General features: G+C 22.8%; 1 protein-coding gene across 2 annotated transcripts; it reads left to right on the top strand.

Moving 5' to 3' along the window:
* Positions 1 to 174: 174 nt before the first annotated feature.
* LOC122857840 (lutropin-choriogonadotropic hormone receptor) lies at positions 175 to 14317 on the top strand. Of its 2 annotated transcripts, none has more exons than XM_044160280.1 (13): positions 175 to 504; positions 10216 to 10287; positions 10351 to 10422; positions 10519 to 10587; positions 10664 to 10807; positions 10871 to 11011; positions 11141 to 11206; positions 11284 to 11427; positions 11507 to 11578; positions 11668 to 11960; positions 12194 to 12316; positions 12402 to 12596; positions 12674 to 14317. In XM_044160280.1, exons 1-13 carry the CDS (start codon positions 278 to 280, stop codon positions 14071 to 14073), a joined length of 3018 nt encoding a protein of 1005 aa, XP_044016215.1. In that variant the 5' UTR covers positions 175 to 277; the 3' UTR covers positions 14074 to 14317. The 2 variants fall into 2 exon arrangements, with proteins under 2 accessions (XP_044016215.1, XP_044016206.1); XM_044160271.1 differs by having other exon boundaries at positions 176 to 504; positions 12134 to 12316.
* The last annotated feature ends 185 nt before the right edge of the window (positions 14318 to 14502 follow it).

Genomic DNA, 14502 nt, shown 5'->3' on the forward strand with positions numbered 1-14502 from the left:
ATTGTCTACGCCCATTCTCAAGGGTTTTACTTGTCAAATAAACAATTTGAAATTTTACGTTTTTGTTAACTCTATCAAAACAACAAACATCATCACCACAACAACAACAACAATAAATATCATAATAATTAATTTAGAAAATTTTTTAATATTATTTAAAATATTTTATTACAATAAAATTAATAATAAAATATTAAATTTAATATTATTATTTAAAGCTAGAATAATAATGTAGTTTTGATGAAATTAAAAAATAAGAAAGTTATATTGTTTGATAATGTTTAAGACTTTTTACGGTGATAAAACAGTTGGAATTGTTTTGACTATTTTTATTATTGGATTTTACATTATTTTTGTTGAATCTGGTGATAATGATACAGTCTTGCATATTTGCAATGTCACTAGAAATGAAATATTATGCAGAGGTGCTGGATTACGAAGTGTACAAATGGCAATTTCAAATTCATCATCAGGAAAATATAATAATAACAACGTGACTAAAATGTAAGTTAATTGAATATTTTTAAAAAAAAATTAATTATATTCAACTAATTTAAATTATTTATAAATCAAATTATCATCTGGGTCAATTTATATGTTTATGTATTAAAATAATAATAATATATATACAACTCAATTATGTATCATCACTCGGTGTTTAATTAAAGTTCATCCTGCTAATAACCATTTACACGTGACACTTATTATTATTATTATTTCCGTTTAATTTAAATTTCATATTATCAAATGCAAATTATAGATGATGATGATGATGATGAAATAAAAAATAACAAATTAGTTAAAAATATATATATATATAAAACAAAGAAAGAAATAAAATAAAAACTAATGCAATTTGGATTTTATCAAACAAGTTTTGTTAATAGTAAAAGTTTTATTTCTTTATTGCCAAAAAAAAATTCAATCAAATTGAAAAATGATGATAGTTTTTTGTTGCAAGTGTTAAAAACTACCCTTTGTTATATACAAAAATTCTATTATTTTAATTTTATTGGATAACAATTCAATTTAAAGTACAAACAAAAAAATTGATATACAATAAAATTGATAAAATATAAAATCACTCTTTAAAATATAAAAAAAAAAAAAAGCTATTGAAGAGCTTTTGATGGTTATATAAAACAGTTTTCTTGTGATATTTTTTTTTTTTTTTTTATTTAATTTATTTGATTATTTATCAAGCAATTGAAATTTTTTTTTTTTTTTTTGGCAACGTTGAAATTTATAATGGTTTTTTATAAATGATGATTGCAATATATTTATTTTTTATTTTATGATTCCATCTTATGTTGACCATGTATATGTATATCATTATGTATTTAACCATTTGCGTGATGCAAAATATTTTTGGCTTCAAGTAGTATTTACCACCACGCAAATAACGATACACAATTACTTAAAAATGAATAAATAATAATATGTTTTTTATTTACCAGCATTTTTTAATAACTCATTAAAAATAATTAATAATAAAAATATATATATAAATAAATTTATTTAAAAACTTGTATTTGAAATACAAATATAAATTTTTTGATAAAGATATATATTGTCATATTTTCGCGAGGAAATGCTTGATTGAGTGGTAATAAAAATATAAAATAGTATAACCATATAATGTTTTTTTTTTTTTTTATATATAAATATATATACTTTATTTATTTTTATTATATTTTTTTTATACTTTTTTGTTTGAGTGTGGTTTAATGTGGGATGATGTCAAGAATATCTTGAGAGTGAGTGTCGTAAAACTATATACAAAACTGAAAAATAAGAAATAAAGTATAGTTTGACTTTGGCATAATTTCTTGAGCATGAAAGTTTTTTTTTTTTTTTTTTGTGTTTATATCAAAGTCGCCGTCGCGTCTTCTACCATAAAATTTATCCTGATTATGAAAAAAAACGTAAATAAAATTTGATAAAAAAAAAAAACCGGGAAAACATTGACATCTAGACATGGACATTATATTGAGAGAAATTGAAAGTAGAAAGAGGTTTTATTGTACATATTTATTGGCTGTACGTGTATATGATTTATATAATTTGTGTTTGTTTATTGTGGATTACGATATAGTCCAACAAAAAACAAAAAACATAAAACATAAAAATAATAAAAACTCAAAGTTTTTTATCATGAAAACTCGAGTTAACTTATTTTTCTCATGCTGTACATATTTAGCAAGTTATATTTTTTATATTTTCATTGGAAAATCTTGACAATGTCGTAAAATATAAAACAAATAATAACAGAGGGTAAAAAAAAAATACCCACAAGTAGTTGATTAAGTTTTTTGAGTTAATTTTTTACCACAAAAATCATAAACTCTTTTGATCCTTTTGTATATTTTTTATTATCATTCAATATATTTTTCTTATTATATTCTGAGGATTTAAATGTTGAATGAAAATGACTTGGATATATAAAGGATCAATCTTCTATTCAATAAATATTTTATGAATCATTTTTTTTTTTTTTTTTTTCTTGGTCTATGTGGGTTTTGAAAGTGATGACTAGCAAGGTTACGAAACATATATATGTATACAATTGAAATATACTTTCATTGTTAGCTATGTAGGCTAGTTGAATGACACCTATTTATCAAATAAAAAAAAAAAAAAAAAAATTATTTAATTTAATTAAAGCAATAAATAAACAAGTTTTCAATGAATTAAATTTTTTCTTAAAAAATTCAATTGATTTATATTGATTTAAATTTTATGAAAAAAAAATAAAAATAGTATTTTATATTTATTTTTTTTTAAATCTTATATGTCGATTTAATGTGTAACTAGCCTAATATATCATCTAACCAAGTTATATACCAATTTAACCCACAACTAACATGATGAAAAAATGTGTTTTTACGGGTCCAGTAAAAATTCCAAAAGACTTGCAAAATTGTAGTAACATAATTGGCCAATTCAGACGTGTTTTTTTATTTTCCTAAATACGGTGAGAAAAAATAAAATAACGATGAAACCGGATAATAAATGTAATCGATCGCTCAATTGATATATACTGAAGCAACAATAAAAAATATATAAATAAATAATTTTAAAAAATATGAAAAAATTAAAATAATTTAAAATTATTATGTGAAAAAAAAAAAAAAAAAAAAACGAGAATTTAAAGGTGAAATTAAAAAAGGAAAAAATTGATTTTTCCAGTGTATAATTTATCCTTGAGTTAAATTGCTTGTTACGCGTGGTTTCTAAATAAAGTTAGTGCCAAAAAATATACACCAGTAAATGAAGCATCTAATACAAACATAAAGTAACCAACTGAGCATTAATTTAGAATTTTCAAACGTACATCGTAACACACCGTGGTGAAAGGTCTTGTCAGACTCTTTGACTTATTTTTTTATTTTTTTAATTGTGTGTATAATGTATAATAAAATTCTACTTTAGTAAATTACTCAAAGACCTTACTTATATATATATACCAAGCATCTAGCAAAATATATTTGTGACTTTGAAAAACTTGAAAGATCCTCAAATTTGCAACAGCCAAGTTTACCAAAGTGACAAGCAATAAATATTCACAAAATCTCTTTTTCTTTCATTCAATTTATTTTTTTTTTTTTACTCTCTCCCTCTCTCTCTGTATACTTGTGCAATTTTTTTATAATTTTTTTTATCATAAAGATTTTTTTGTTGATAAATGGCGGTGGCTTATCACGATATGTGTTTTAATTAAAACAAAACATGTGAATATTTTTAAATTTTTTATTATTTATTTTATCTTTTTCAATAATTTAATATTTTTTTATTATATATTATTATTTTTTTTTTGTTTTATTAATTTAATTTCACGCGAATTTCGTGCTTAGTTGACTGAATAATCCGACAAAATCGACTGAATGAAAAAAAAAAAATTCCAACGGCAGAATTTTATTTGCCGGAAAAAGTTGATAAAAAAATAAAAAAAAAAAAAAATTAAGAAAAGTAAATAAAAAATAAGATTATTAAACGAAATAAAGAATAAAAAAAAAAACATTTTAGTTTAAACAGGAAGAAGAAAATTGGTTAAATTTAGATTAACTAAACTACCTTGATTTTTTTTTACTTCATCTTGAAATTTTCTCATTTTCAAAGTTTATCATTTTCTTTTTTTTTTTTTTTTTTTTCGTTTTTTTCTAATTTAACGAATCGTTATCTGGCTGTTTTTTTTTTATTACTTTTTTATCTGTATGAAAGGATATATATTTAAAATGAAATTGAGACAGTTGTGATCAATGGGGAGTCATAAACGAAGGGTAAAAATATAAAATGATATATAAAAAAAAAGTAAAATAATCTTGATTGAGAGGGAGCATGATGAACACGATAGATTATAGCAAAACTAAGTGATCATTTTGTACAGTGATTATCTCACAATGTGATATCAAGTGTAAAAATAAATCTCAATATTTTTTTTTTTTTATATATTTTTCAAGGATTCAAAAGATTTTGAAGATCACTATTTTTTATTTTCCATATAACATCATTTATTTAAGCTAAAAATAACAGTCAATTTTTTTTTTTTTTTTCGAAATAGATTGAATATACATATCAAAAAGATCCCTTGACATAAGCTATTCAAATGAATATATATTTTACAAAAAAATCCCTTCAATATTCTTTTGATGATAATAACAAAAATAATAATATAAAATCATACGTTATTTTATTACCCAATCGGTTTATCAAGATCAAATTTCAGATAAAAAAAAAAATAAAAATTACATATCTCCATCATTTAAATAATGAATAATTAATTTTTGATTTTAATCACTGTAATTTTAATTATAATTATACATGTTTATTTTAATGTAACATATATTTTTTTTTTTTTTTAAATTCAGGAGTTTTATTATATATGAATTTTAATCTTGTCGTGTATAAAAATAGACCCATGTTATCCTAATTTTATCTGACAGATAAACAGCCACCATAATCGCATGAGAAAAATAATTCTTGACATCAAGACCCACATCCATTATTTTTGCATTTTACTCAAGATGATGATGCTTGCGTATACATAATACCTGCTATCCAATAGAAAATTTAAAATATATAAAATAAAGCATTTATTGTGAGCAAACTCTTGACAAGTCATTCGCTATTATGATGTGTAAGAGTGCGGCAACCAAACCACTTATAGACACCGACCGCATTTTCTTTGTAATATATATATATAAATAAATATAAGTATGACTGTTGATTGTCGACTTCAACAGTGTGCTAAAAAATCATTATTTACATCGTTTAAATAGACATAAATTAAATACAATCATTAGAATAATTTAGTTAAATATTATTTTTATAAAAAATTCAACAATGCGATTTGAAAAATAATTATTCATTTATTATAAGAGCATATATATTTGTGTAAATGTTTATTTATTATATATATATATTTAAGACTCTGTGCTCGTAATATAAATTGTGAAAAAAAGTGATGACGACAGTATGACGAAAGAAAGTGAGAGTTGCCACGCAAATAATATCGATCAGAATGAAAAAAAAAATATATATAAAATTCAAACGTCAAAGTCGTTTACTGTGATTCGAAATTTGGCGGAAACATAAAAAATATATATTTCGTGAAGGAAAAAATAATATAATTCTTTTTTTTTCGCATACATATGTATTCATATATTTATATCCCTAAATGATTGTATGTGGGGAAGAATTTATGGTGGCTGCATACGTTTGTCAAAAAAATAAAATAAATAGAAAGATTCATATGGCAGTATAATGATAGCTGTAATAAAAAAAAATAAATAATAATACTCAAAAAGATGAAGTATATAAGAAAAGTTATATTCGTGACATGTTGACTTTTTATTTTTTTTACAACTTGCTGCTTGGTATACCCTCGTTTCGCACTTTTATCATTTTATTTTTTTATTATTTTTGAATGTCTTATTTTACTTGTCGATTTTGTAAGTCACGAAATAATGTTTTATTATTTATTTTCCGGTTTTTTTTTTTTTTTTTTTATTAAAAATTAGTTGATTACTTTTAAATCGATTTATTACTGTGGTCATTAATTTTATTTTATGTAATTTTTAATTATTTTCTCATTGCCAATGATATTTTTAATTTAATGATGAAATAATAAAATAAATATTATTCAAGTCATCAAAGTTAAAAATTATCAAATATTAAAAATGAAAAAAAGTAAAATTATGATACTTAAAAATATTAAAAGTTAAATTTATATAATTTTTTTTTTTTTTTTTTAGTAAAATAAATATTTATTTTATAATAAATAGACATCTTGAAATATTTAAAAAAGTAATTACTATTTGAAATATAAAATATAAATAAAATAAAGCCAAAAAAGTTTTATTTTTTTTTTTCATACACTTTTTCAAATTGGAAATTCTTGTTGGATTTTTTTTTTTCTCTTAGTCTTCCGGCAAGTAGAAAAAATCCATTTGATTTATACAACTGGACACTCAGTTTTTTAAAATTTACTTCTTTTATTTTTTTCCTTATTTTATTTATATTTATTCATATACTTTTTTAATAACATTTTTGGATATTTGTACTAATAAATCCTGCTGGAATACACTCACGTAATAAAAAGAAAAAAATATAAATAAAATAAATTCAAGAATATAAAAGTAATAAAATAAATATCAAATGTTCAGGCATTAATTCATCTGGTACAGTATAAATCTCTTGAGTGCGCGCGGTTTTTAAAGAAACATCATGAATCACGTTTCCGCGAAACAGGTCTAGATTTTAACTATATATATATATATGTATTAAATAATGCATGCATGTGTACTCACATGGTCCTGAAAAGTCATTTACACTATAGTGAACATACTCCATTCAACAATATAATAAACATTTATTATGATGAAAAAATTTATTTACTTTTATAATGAGTTAATAAGTTTAATATATGAAATGCAATAAAATTAAACCATATATATTTATATATAAATAAAATAAATCAAATAAAGTAAAAAAAAAACATTTAAGAAATAAAAAAATTCAAGGGAAAATACAGGAGACAAGATGACCTCGACGTGTATCTCAGTTGAAAAAATTATGATCAAAGTATAACTTATGAATTTAAAGAGGACAAAACGTCAATTGAAAAAACTTTGTAATTCAATTAGTATACGAATTGTACAAGGACAAACATATGAGACTCATGATAAATCACCAAAAACGATATTTATTTCAATGAACTTATGGTGAGATGATGCTAGTTTCCATAGTCATTCAATCGTCATTAAACCTAAACTAAAATATGTTGTAATGCTTATATTCAAGTGTACTCATAAACTGTAATTTTATTTATTTTTTTTTTTTTTTCTCCATTTAATTCAACATGAGAAATTTATCTCATCATGTTTAACTTTATTTATTTATTTTTTTTCTTCTTTATATTCAGCTTTTTTCTTTTTTTTTGCAAAGTTGTCGGAAAGAATTATGAGGTAACATTACACTAGCAGAAGACTAAACAAGCGCCACAATAAATATTTTCTGATACTCAAGAAATGTTGAGATAAAAAAAAAATAATAATCAACGATATAATAAAATGGCAAAAAATTAATATAATAAAGTTTTTGAAAATATTTTTAGGGATGATATTATGTAGTTTGCTGTTTGCATGAATTTTTGTCCCGCAGGATTTCTTTTGATATATTGATAAAAGTATGTTAAACAAAATTGAAAAAAAAAAAAAAAATTCAATGACGAAACTGACAGAACAACTCTCATTTTATATTCGAAATTTCTTATTTTATTAATTTTTTTTTCTCTTTTTCTGATGAACTCCGATAAGATTTATGAATCATACACGCTAAAAACCCTCGAAATATATCGATTAATCGTGACACCGAGTGATTCAATCAGTCTCAGACACATTTATTTTTTTTCCACTGACTCTCGAGAAAGTCTCACAAAAAAAAACCCTAATGAATGTCAAATATTTTTCAATATAATTTTATTCTGATTGATCATTATCTACCGACACATTTCCTTCATCATATATACATGCTAAACTACAAATTCAAATAGAAAAAAAAATAAACGTAAAAAAAAAAAGAACATGAAATTAACTAATGACTTGAATAGGTGACGATGGAAATGTTGTTTTTGATGCCAATCGCTGATTTCTTTTATTTTATTTTTTTTCTTTTGAATTCTCATTTTTAAAGCATAAAGCTATTTATAAAAAAAAAAGCTCAAACAACTTAGAGCTACTTACCAACTCACGCACACCTTCAAATGTATGTCAAACTATTAATTTATTATTTTATAAAGAAAAAAAAATTAAAAAAATAATCACGTTTATTAATTTTTTTTTTTAAATAAATATTTAATTACTTTTGATAATTGATTAAGTAATTATTTTATATGTAAATTTAATTGGTTTTAATAATTTATTAATTATTATTATAATTTTTATATAGACAAATAAAAATTTATTAATAAAATTATAACAATAAAAAAAAAAAAAGTTCATTGATATTAAGACGTTTGACAAATTTCACGTAGCTCGTTAACCTCGGTTTATTATAATTCCCACCTCGCATATTAATACTATTATTATTGTTATTATCATTTTTTTTTTTTTCATTATCCCCTGGAGTTTATTGCAACATATATATTTTTATTATATATAGATATAGCACACTTGAGACAGGATATACATATACTCGAGTATTTATTTTGTTGTTTTTTTTAGTTCTTTTTTTTTTTTTTTTGTTTCCATTACTTTTAATCCTTGCCTATTACATTTACTTGATGAACTAATTTTTATACTCCCCATATTTTGTATTAATTTTATATACAAGTCGAAAAAAAAAACCAAATTAAAATTAACATAATTAATTATGTTAAAATTTCAGTCGTTTTTTCGTAAAAATAATTTTAACAAAAAATTTAATTTTAATTATAAGTATATGAGTATAAATTTTTTAATATATATAAATTTTATTATATTTTAAAAAATATTATCTTACAATTGATTAAAATAAAATGATTATATTTTTACATAAAAGAATATGTAATTAAGAAATATTGGATAAAATAAAAATATTAAATATATTGCTGGAGGCGAGGATATACTTGTTATTTATTAACGAGTGTTTCGTTTAATCGATCAATCTAATTCAAGTTCATCCAACTTGTTGTCAGTATAATAATAATAGTAATTAATCTTACTATTTTTTTTTTAAGGGGTAAAGAAAAAAGAGGGATAATATTATTGGCCAACTTGATCTTGCAATATATAACTTGAGGCATATCAAAAATATTAAAAGACAGCTATAATAAATTTAACAATTTTATTTTTTTATATATTTTCTTTTTTTGCTTTCTTTTGTTTTATGTTTGTTTAATATATTTGAATTATTTTGATTGATTATGTATAAACATGTTTTTGATTTTTTTTTTTTATTAAATTACAAGATTAAAGTATTATGTATATTGTTGAAAATGTTGTTGAAGAATTAGAGGGTAAACTTTCACAGGTGTCAGTTTGAACATCATTTATCGACAAAACCACAAATGATTAATGTCATACTGTCATTATTAATGACACCAACGTACGTAAGCTTTTTACCTCATTTTTCAAATACTTATGTCTACTTTTATTTGAAGAAAATTTACGGGTAACACGTGTCCTATATGCCACTGACTATTTTCATATATATATATATGCGATGATACAAATATTGCACGTGCTGAATCAAAACGAGCTTTTATTTTTCTTTTTTTTTTTACTATTTTTTTCGTGCCAAATATATTTTTTCTTTCTACACTTGTTTGTCAATCAGTTTATTCTTTTTTTTTTTCTTTATAATGCTATTTTTTCGTGTTTATTTAAATGTATTTATTATTAGAATACAAAAAAAAAAAAAAAACAAAGTAAATTATGAATATGCAATTTTTTATGATTTTTTATTATTTTATTTATTTATTTTTTTTTTTTTGCATAATGATAAACAATTTATTTATCTGACGTTGCCAACAATTTGTTAGAATTCATAAATATTTATTGAAATTTTCAAACTGCCAAGGAAATACACACCCAGACTTTTTGACTTGATGAGATTTTACATTTTCATATAACACTATATCAAATTTATTATTATTTTTATTATTTATATTTTTAAATTTATAAAATTAATTTGAATACATTACTAATTTTTTATTTTATTTATTTATGATTTCAGAGATTTGAGTAATAATAACATCACTCACATTCCAGCTCATGCTTTTCATCATGTACCAAACATTGAAATTATGTAAGTTAAATTACAATTATTACAATTATATATATTATTTATAAGTAATGTTTAATTTGATAGTTTACTTCGAAGAAATCGTCTGGCTGTTATCAATGGTGGAGCATTTACAAATTTATCAAATCTTCGAATTTTGTAAGTAATTTTATTTATTATAATTTTTCATTTGTATTATTTATTATCTAGTTTAAAAAAAAATATATTTTAAATAATTTATTTACTTTTTATCAGAGAACTGGATGATAATCATTTGTTAGAAATTCCTGAAGCAATTAGTAATTTAAAAAATTTAACAGATTTGTAAGTAAATTAAAAATACAAAAATTAAAATAATATATAAAAAATTTAATTACTAATAAATATTTATATATTTTAGATCAATATCTAATAATAAAATTCGTGGATTAGGTATTGGGGTATTTCATGAAAATGTAAATCTTGTGTCACTTGATTTACGTGGTAATCCAATTAAGACAATTTACTGGGAAGTTTTTATAAATAAATCAAAACTACGAAAATTGTAAGTTAATGAAATATAAAAATTTAATAATTATAATTTAATTAAAATATATTAATTTAATAGGATCATGTCAGACATTCGTGGTCTTCAGGATTTTCCAAATTTAAATGGCACCAGTTCCCTTGAGGTACTCAAACTAGATCGTGCATCACTGACTGATGTCCCTGAGGATCTCTGCAAACATGCCCCAAAATTAAAGAGTCTGTAAGCACTAACAATAACTTTATAAATAAAAACAATTAAATATTGTAAAAGTTAATAATATTTATATTATTATAATATTGTTAATATAAATTATCTAATGATTTTTCTTTTTTTCTTGATTTATTACAGTGATTTAAAATCAAATTATCTTTTAAAAATACCAAATTTAATTGACTGCAAAGAGTTGAGACTTCTGTATGTATAAAATATTTAATGATAATATTAAATTTGATTTAAAGTAATTTTATTTTATATGAAAACTTTATATACAGTGATGTAGGTAGTAATGAAATATCAAGTCTCTGGGGTCAACCCTTTTTAAACCAGTGGAATTTACATGATCTTCTACTTTCCAACAATAATATTCGTATAATTCCCCAGGATGCGTTTACTGGATTAGTTAGACTTCAAGTATTGTAAGTCATGTTTGATTAAACAAATTATATAGTTAGATTAAATTAAAACTTTTTTAATATAATAAATTAATTTATTCAGAGAATTGGAGAGTAATGATATTGAGTATATTCATCCAGATGCTTTTCGTCAAATAAAACAACTTGAAAATTTGTAAGTATATAGGTATATTATTTTCTAAATTGTGTAATTAATTTTACATTAAATTATTAATTTTAATTTTTCTTTTTTTTTTTTTTTAGAAATTTGGGAAATAATATTTTTCCAACTTTACCAATTAAAGGACTATCAAATTTATTACATCTCAAGACTTTTAATAATCCAGCATTACGTGAATTTCCAACACCAGATAGATTTCCAAAAGTACAAACAATGGTATTATCATATGCATATCATTGTTGTTCATTTTTATCAATTGAATTAGATGAACCAGTTACAAAAGGAACAGTTGAAGATTCAGTATTATTTCCTGGTGATGCTGATTTTGATATGGATTTTTGGAATTCAAGTCTTACTGACATCTGGCCACGTTTACGTAAGTCAAATAGAAATTTAATATAACAAAAAAAAAAACATCAATTAATTATACAATTAATAAATAAAATATTTGAATGATTAAATTTAATTTTTGCAAAGATATATTAAAAGAAAAAAAAAAAAAAATTAAGAGTTAATAATTAATTGTTGAAGATGAAAAAATTTTTATAGATAATATGAGCAACAAATTCGGCTCACAGATAAATGAACTTTGGGATAACTTTGGCACAGATTTTACGTATCCTGGTAACCTGCCGTCATACATTGAGGATTATTTTGAGGATGAAGAGGGAAAAACATTGTCACCAAGTGGACAAACATTACCAACTCATGTTCAATGTCTACCACGGCCAGGTATATATTATTTCTTAATTTATTAAATTTATTTATTACTTAAAAAATAAATATAATTATGATAATTAATTAATTAATTTTACAGGTCCATTTTTACCATGTGAAGATTTATTTGATTGGTGGACACTTAGATGTGGTGTTTGGGTTGTATTTTTAATGGCAATGCTTGGTAATGGTACTGTTGTTTTTGTTATTATTTTTTCAAGAAGTAAAATGGATGTGCCAAGATTTTTAGTATGCAATTTAGCAGCTGCTGATTTTTTTATGGGTGTTTATTTAGGTAAATATTCATTATACAATCATTAACAACATATAAAATATATAAAATAAATAAAAATAATAATTTATTTTGTGTAGGTTTATTGGCTGTTGTTGATGCATCGACACTTGGTGAATTTCGTAAATATGCAATACCATGGCAAATGTCAATTGGTTGTCAACTTGCTGGTTTTTTAGGTGTTTTATCATCTGAATTAAGTGTATATACATTAGCAGTAATAACACTTGAACGTAACTATGCAATAACTCATGCAATGCATTTGAATAAACGTCTATCATTAAAACATGCTGGTTATATTATGACAATTGGTTGGTCTTTTGCTTTAACAATGGCAACATTACCATTATTTGGTATATCTGATTATCGTAAATTTGCAATATGTTTACCATTTGAAACAAATGGTACATCATCATTGACATATGTTGTATTTTTAATGTTTATAAATGGTGTTGCATTTTTAATATTAATGGGTTGTTATTTAAAAATGTATTGTGCAATAAGAGGTTCACAAGCATGGAATTCAAATGATTCAAGAATTGCTAAAAGAATGGCATTACTTGTATTTACTGATTTTATATGTTGGTCACCAATTGCATTTTTTTCATTAACAGCAACATTTGGATTTCATTTAATATCACTTGAACAAGCTAAAGTATTTGCTGTATTTGTATTACCATTAAATTCATGTTGTAATCCATTTTTATATGCAATATTAACAAAACAATTTAAAAAAGATTGTATTATGATATGTAAAGCAATTGAAGAATCACGGGTTACTAGAGGTATTGGTAGATGTAGACATTCATCAAATTTTAGTAATCGTCAAACACCAGCAAATACAAATAGTCTTGTTGATAGATCATCAAGAGAAAATCAGCCACAGTGTGCTTGTAGTGCACGTCTTATTGAGGCAAATCAATGTACTGAAAGATGGTGGGCAGCAAAATTATTTTGGCCATGTGGTAAAGATAAACGTCAACGACATAATAGAAGTGATCAGTATGCTTATCAAATTGCTGAAATACAACAAAAACAACATAAACGTGCATCATCAGTATCATCGAGTGAAAATTTTTCATCATCAAGATCTGATTCATGGAGACAAGCACATCATTGTGGTATACCATTAAGATTACTTGATCCAAAAAGACGTGCATCATCATGGCTTATAACACGTAAACCATCACAAGATTCAAATTTAAGTTCATCAAGAAATGATTCATCTGGTTCTGGTACAACTGCAAGTACAAGTACATGGAGAATGTCACGTTCAAGTGCATCACTTGAAGTTAATACAAGAACAACACCAAGACCAGCAAGATCAAAACCAAGACTTACTAGACAATTTGCTATTCAAGAACCAGAACCACCAGCTAGTCCTGGACGACTTGCTACAAGGCTACTTGCAACTATACCATCAGCTGCTGAAATGAGTGAACAACAAGATGACGAGTTACCAAGTCAAGCCAAGGAATAATAACATCTTTTATTTATATAAAAATCTAAAATTATAAATTCATCAAATTATTATAACTATTATTATTATCATTATTAGTTGTTTATACATATTTTATTTATCAAAATGATATGGCTCTTGCAAGTATTTTCTGAATCATAAGACTGAACGCGTTCATTTTTTTTTTTTAATTAGAATTATTGGAAATTGATAAAATATAATTTTCTGTAATTATAAAACAAAAAACAATATTTATACAGATATTTCTTGACGTTGGAAATTTTTATTTTATTTCCTTTTTATGTAAATAACATTTTTTTTTTCTTTTTAATTTCTTTTGTAACATGTTTTTATTATTTTTTTTTTTTTTTTGCATATAACATTGTTGTTTAAATTAATTATAAAAAAAAGTATGAATGAAAATGCTAATTATTAATTGTTTTTCTTTCT

Source organism: Aphidius gifuensis, linkage group LG1, assembly GCF_014905175.1.
Source record: "Aphidius gifuensis isolate YNYX2018 linkage group LG1, ASM1490517v1, whole genome shotgun sequence".
In the NCBI taxonomy this organism is placed as follows: domain Eukaryota; kingdom Metazoa; phylum Arthropoda; class Insecta; order Hymenoptera; family Braconidae; genus Aphidius; species Aphidius gifuensis.

Coding starts and splice junctions, on each gene's coding strand:
- LOC122857840 (XM_044160271.1), top strand. CDS start 278: ATGTTTAAGACTTTTTACGGTGATAAAACAGTTGGAATTGTTTTGACT. Junction 11,012..11,140: donor GCCCCAAAATTAAAGAGTCT/GTAAGCACTAAC, acceptor GATTTATTACAG/TGATTTAAAATCAAATTATC. Junction 12,317..12,401: donor TCAATGTCTACCACGGCCAG/GTATATATTATT, acceptor TTAATTTTACAG/GTCCATTTTTACCATGTGAA.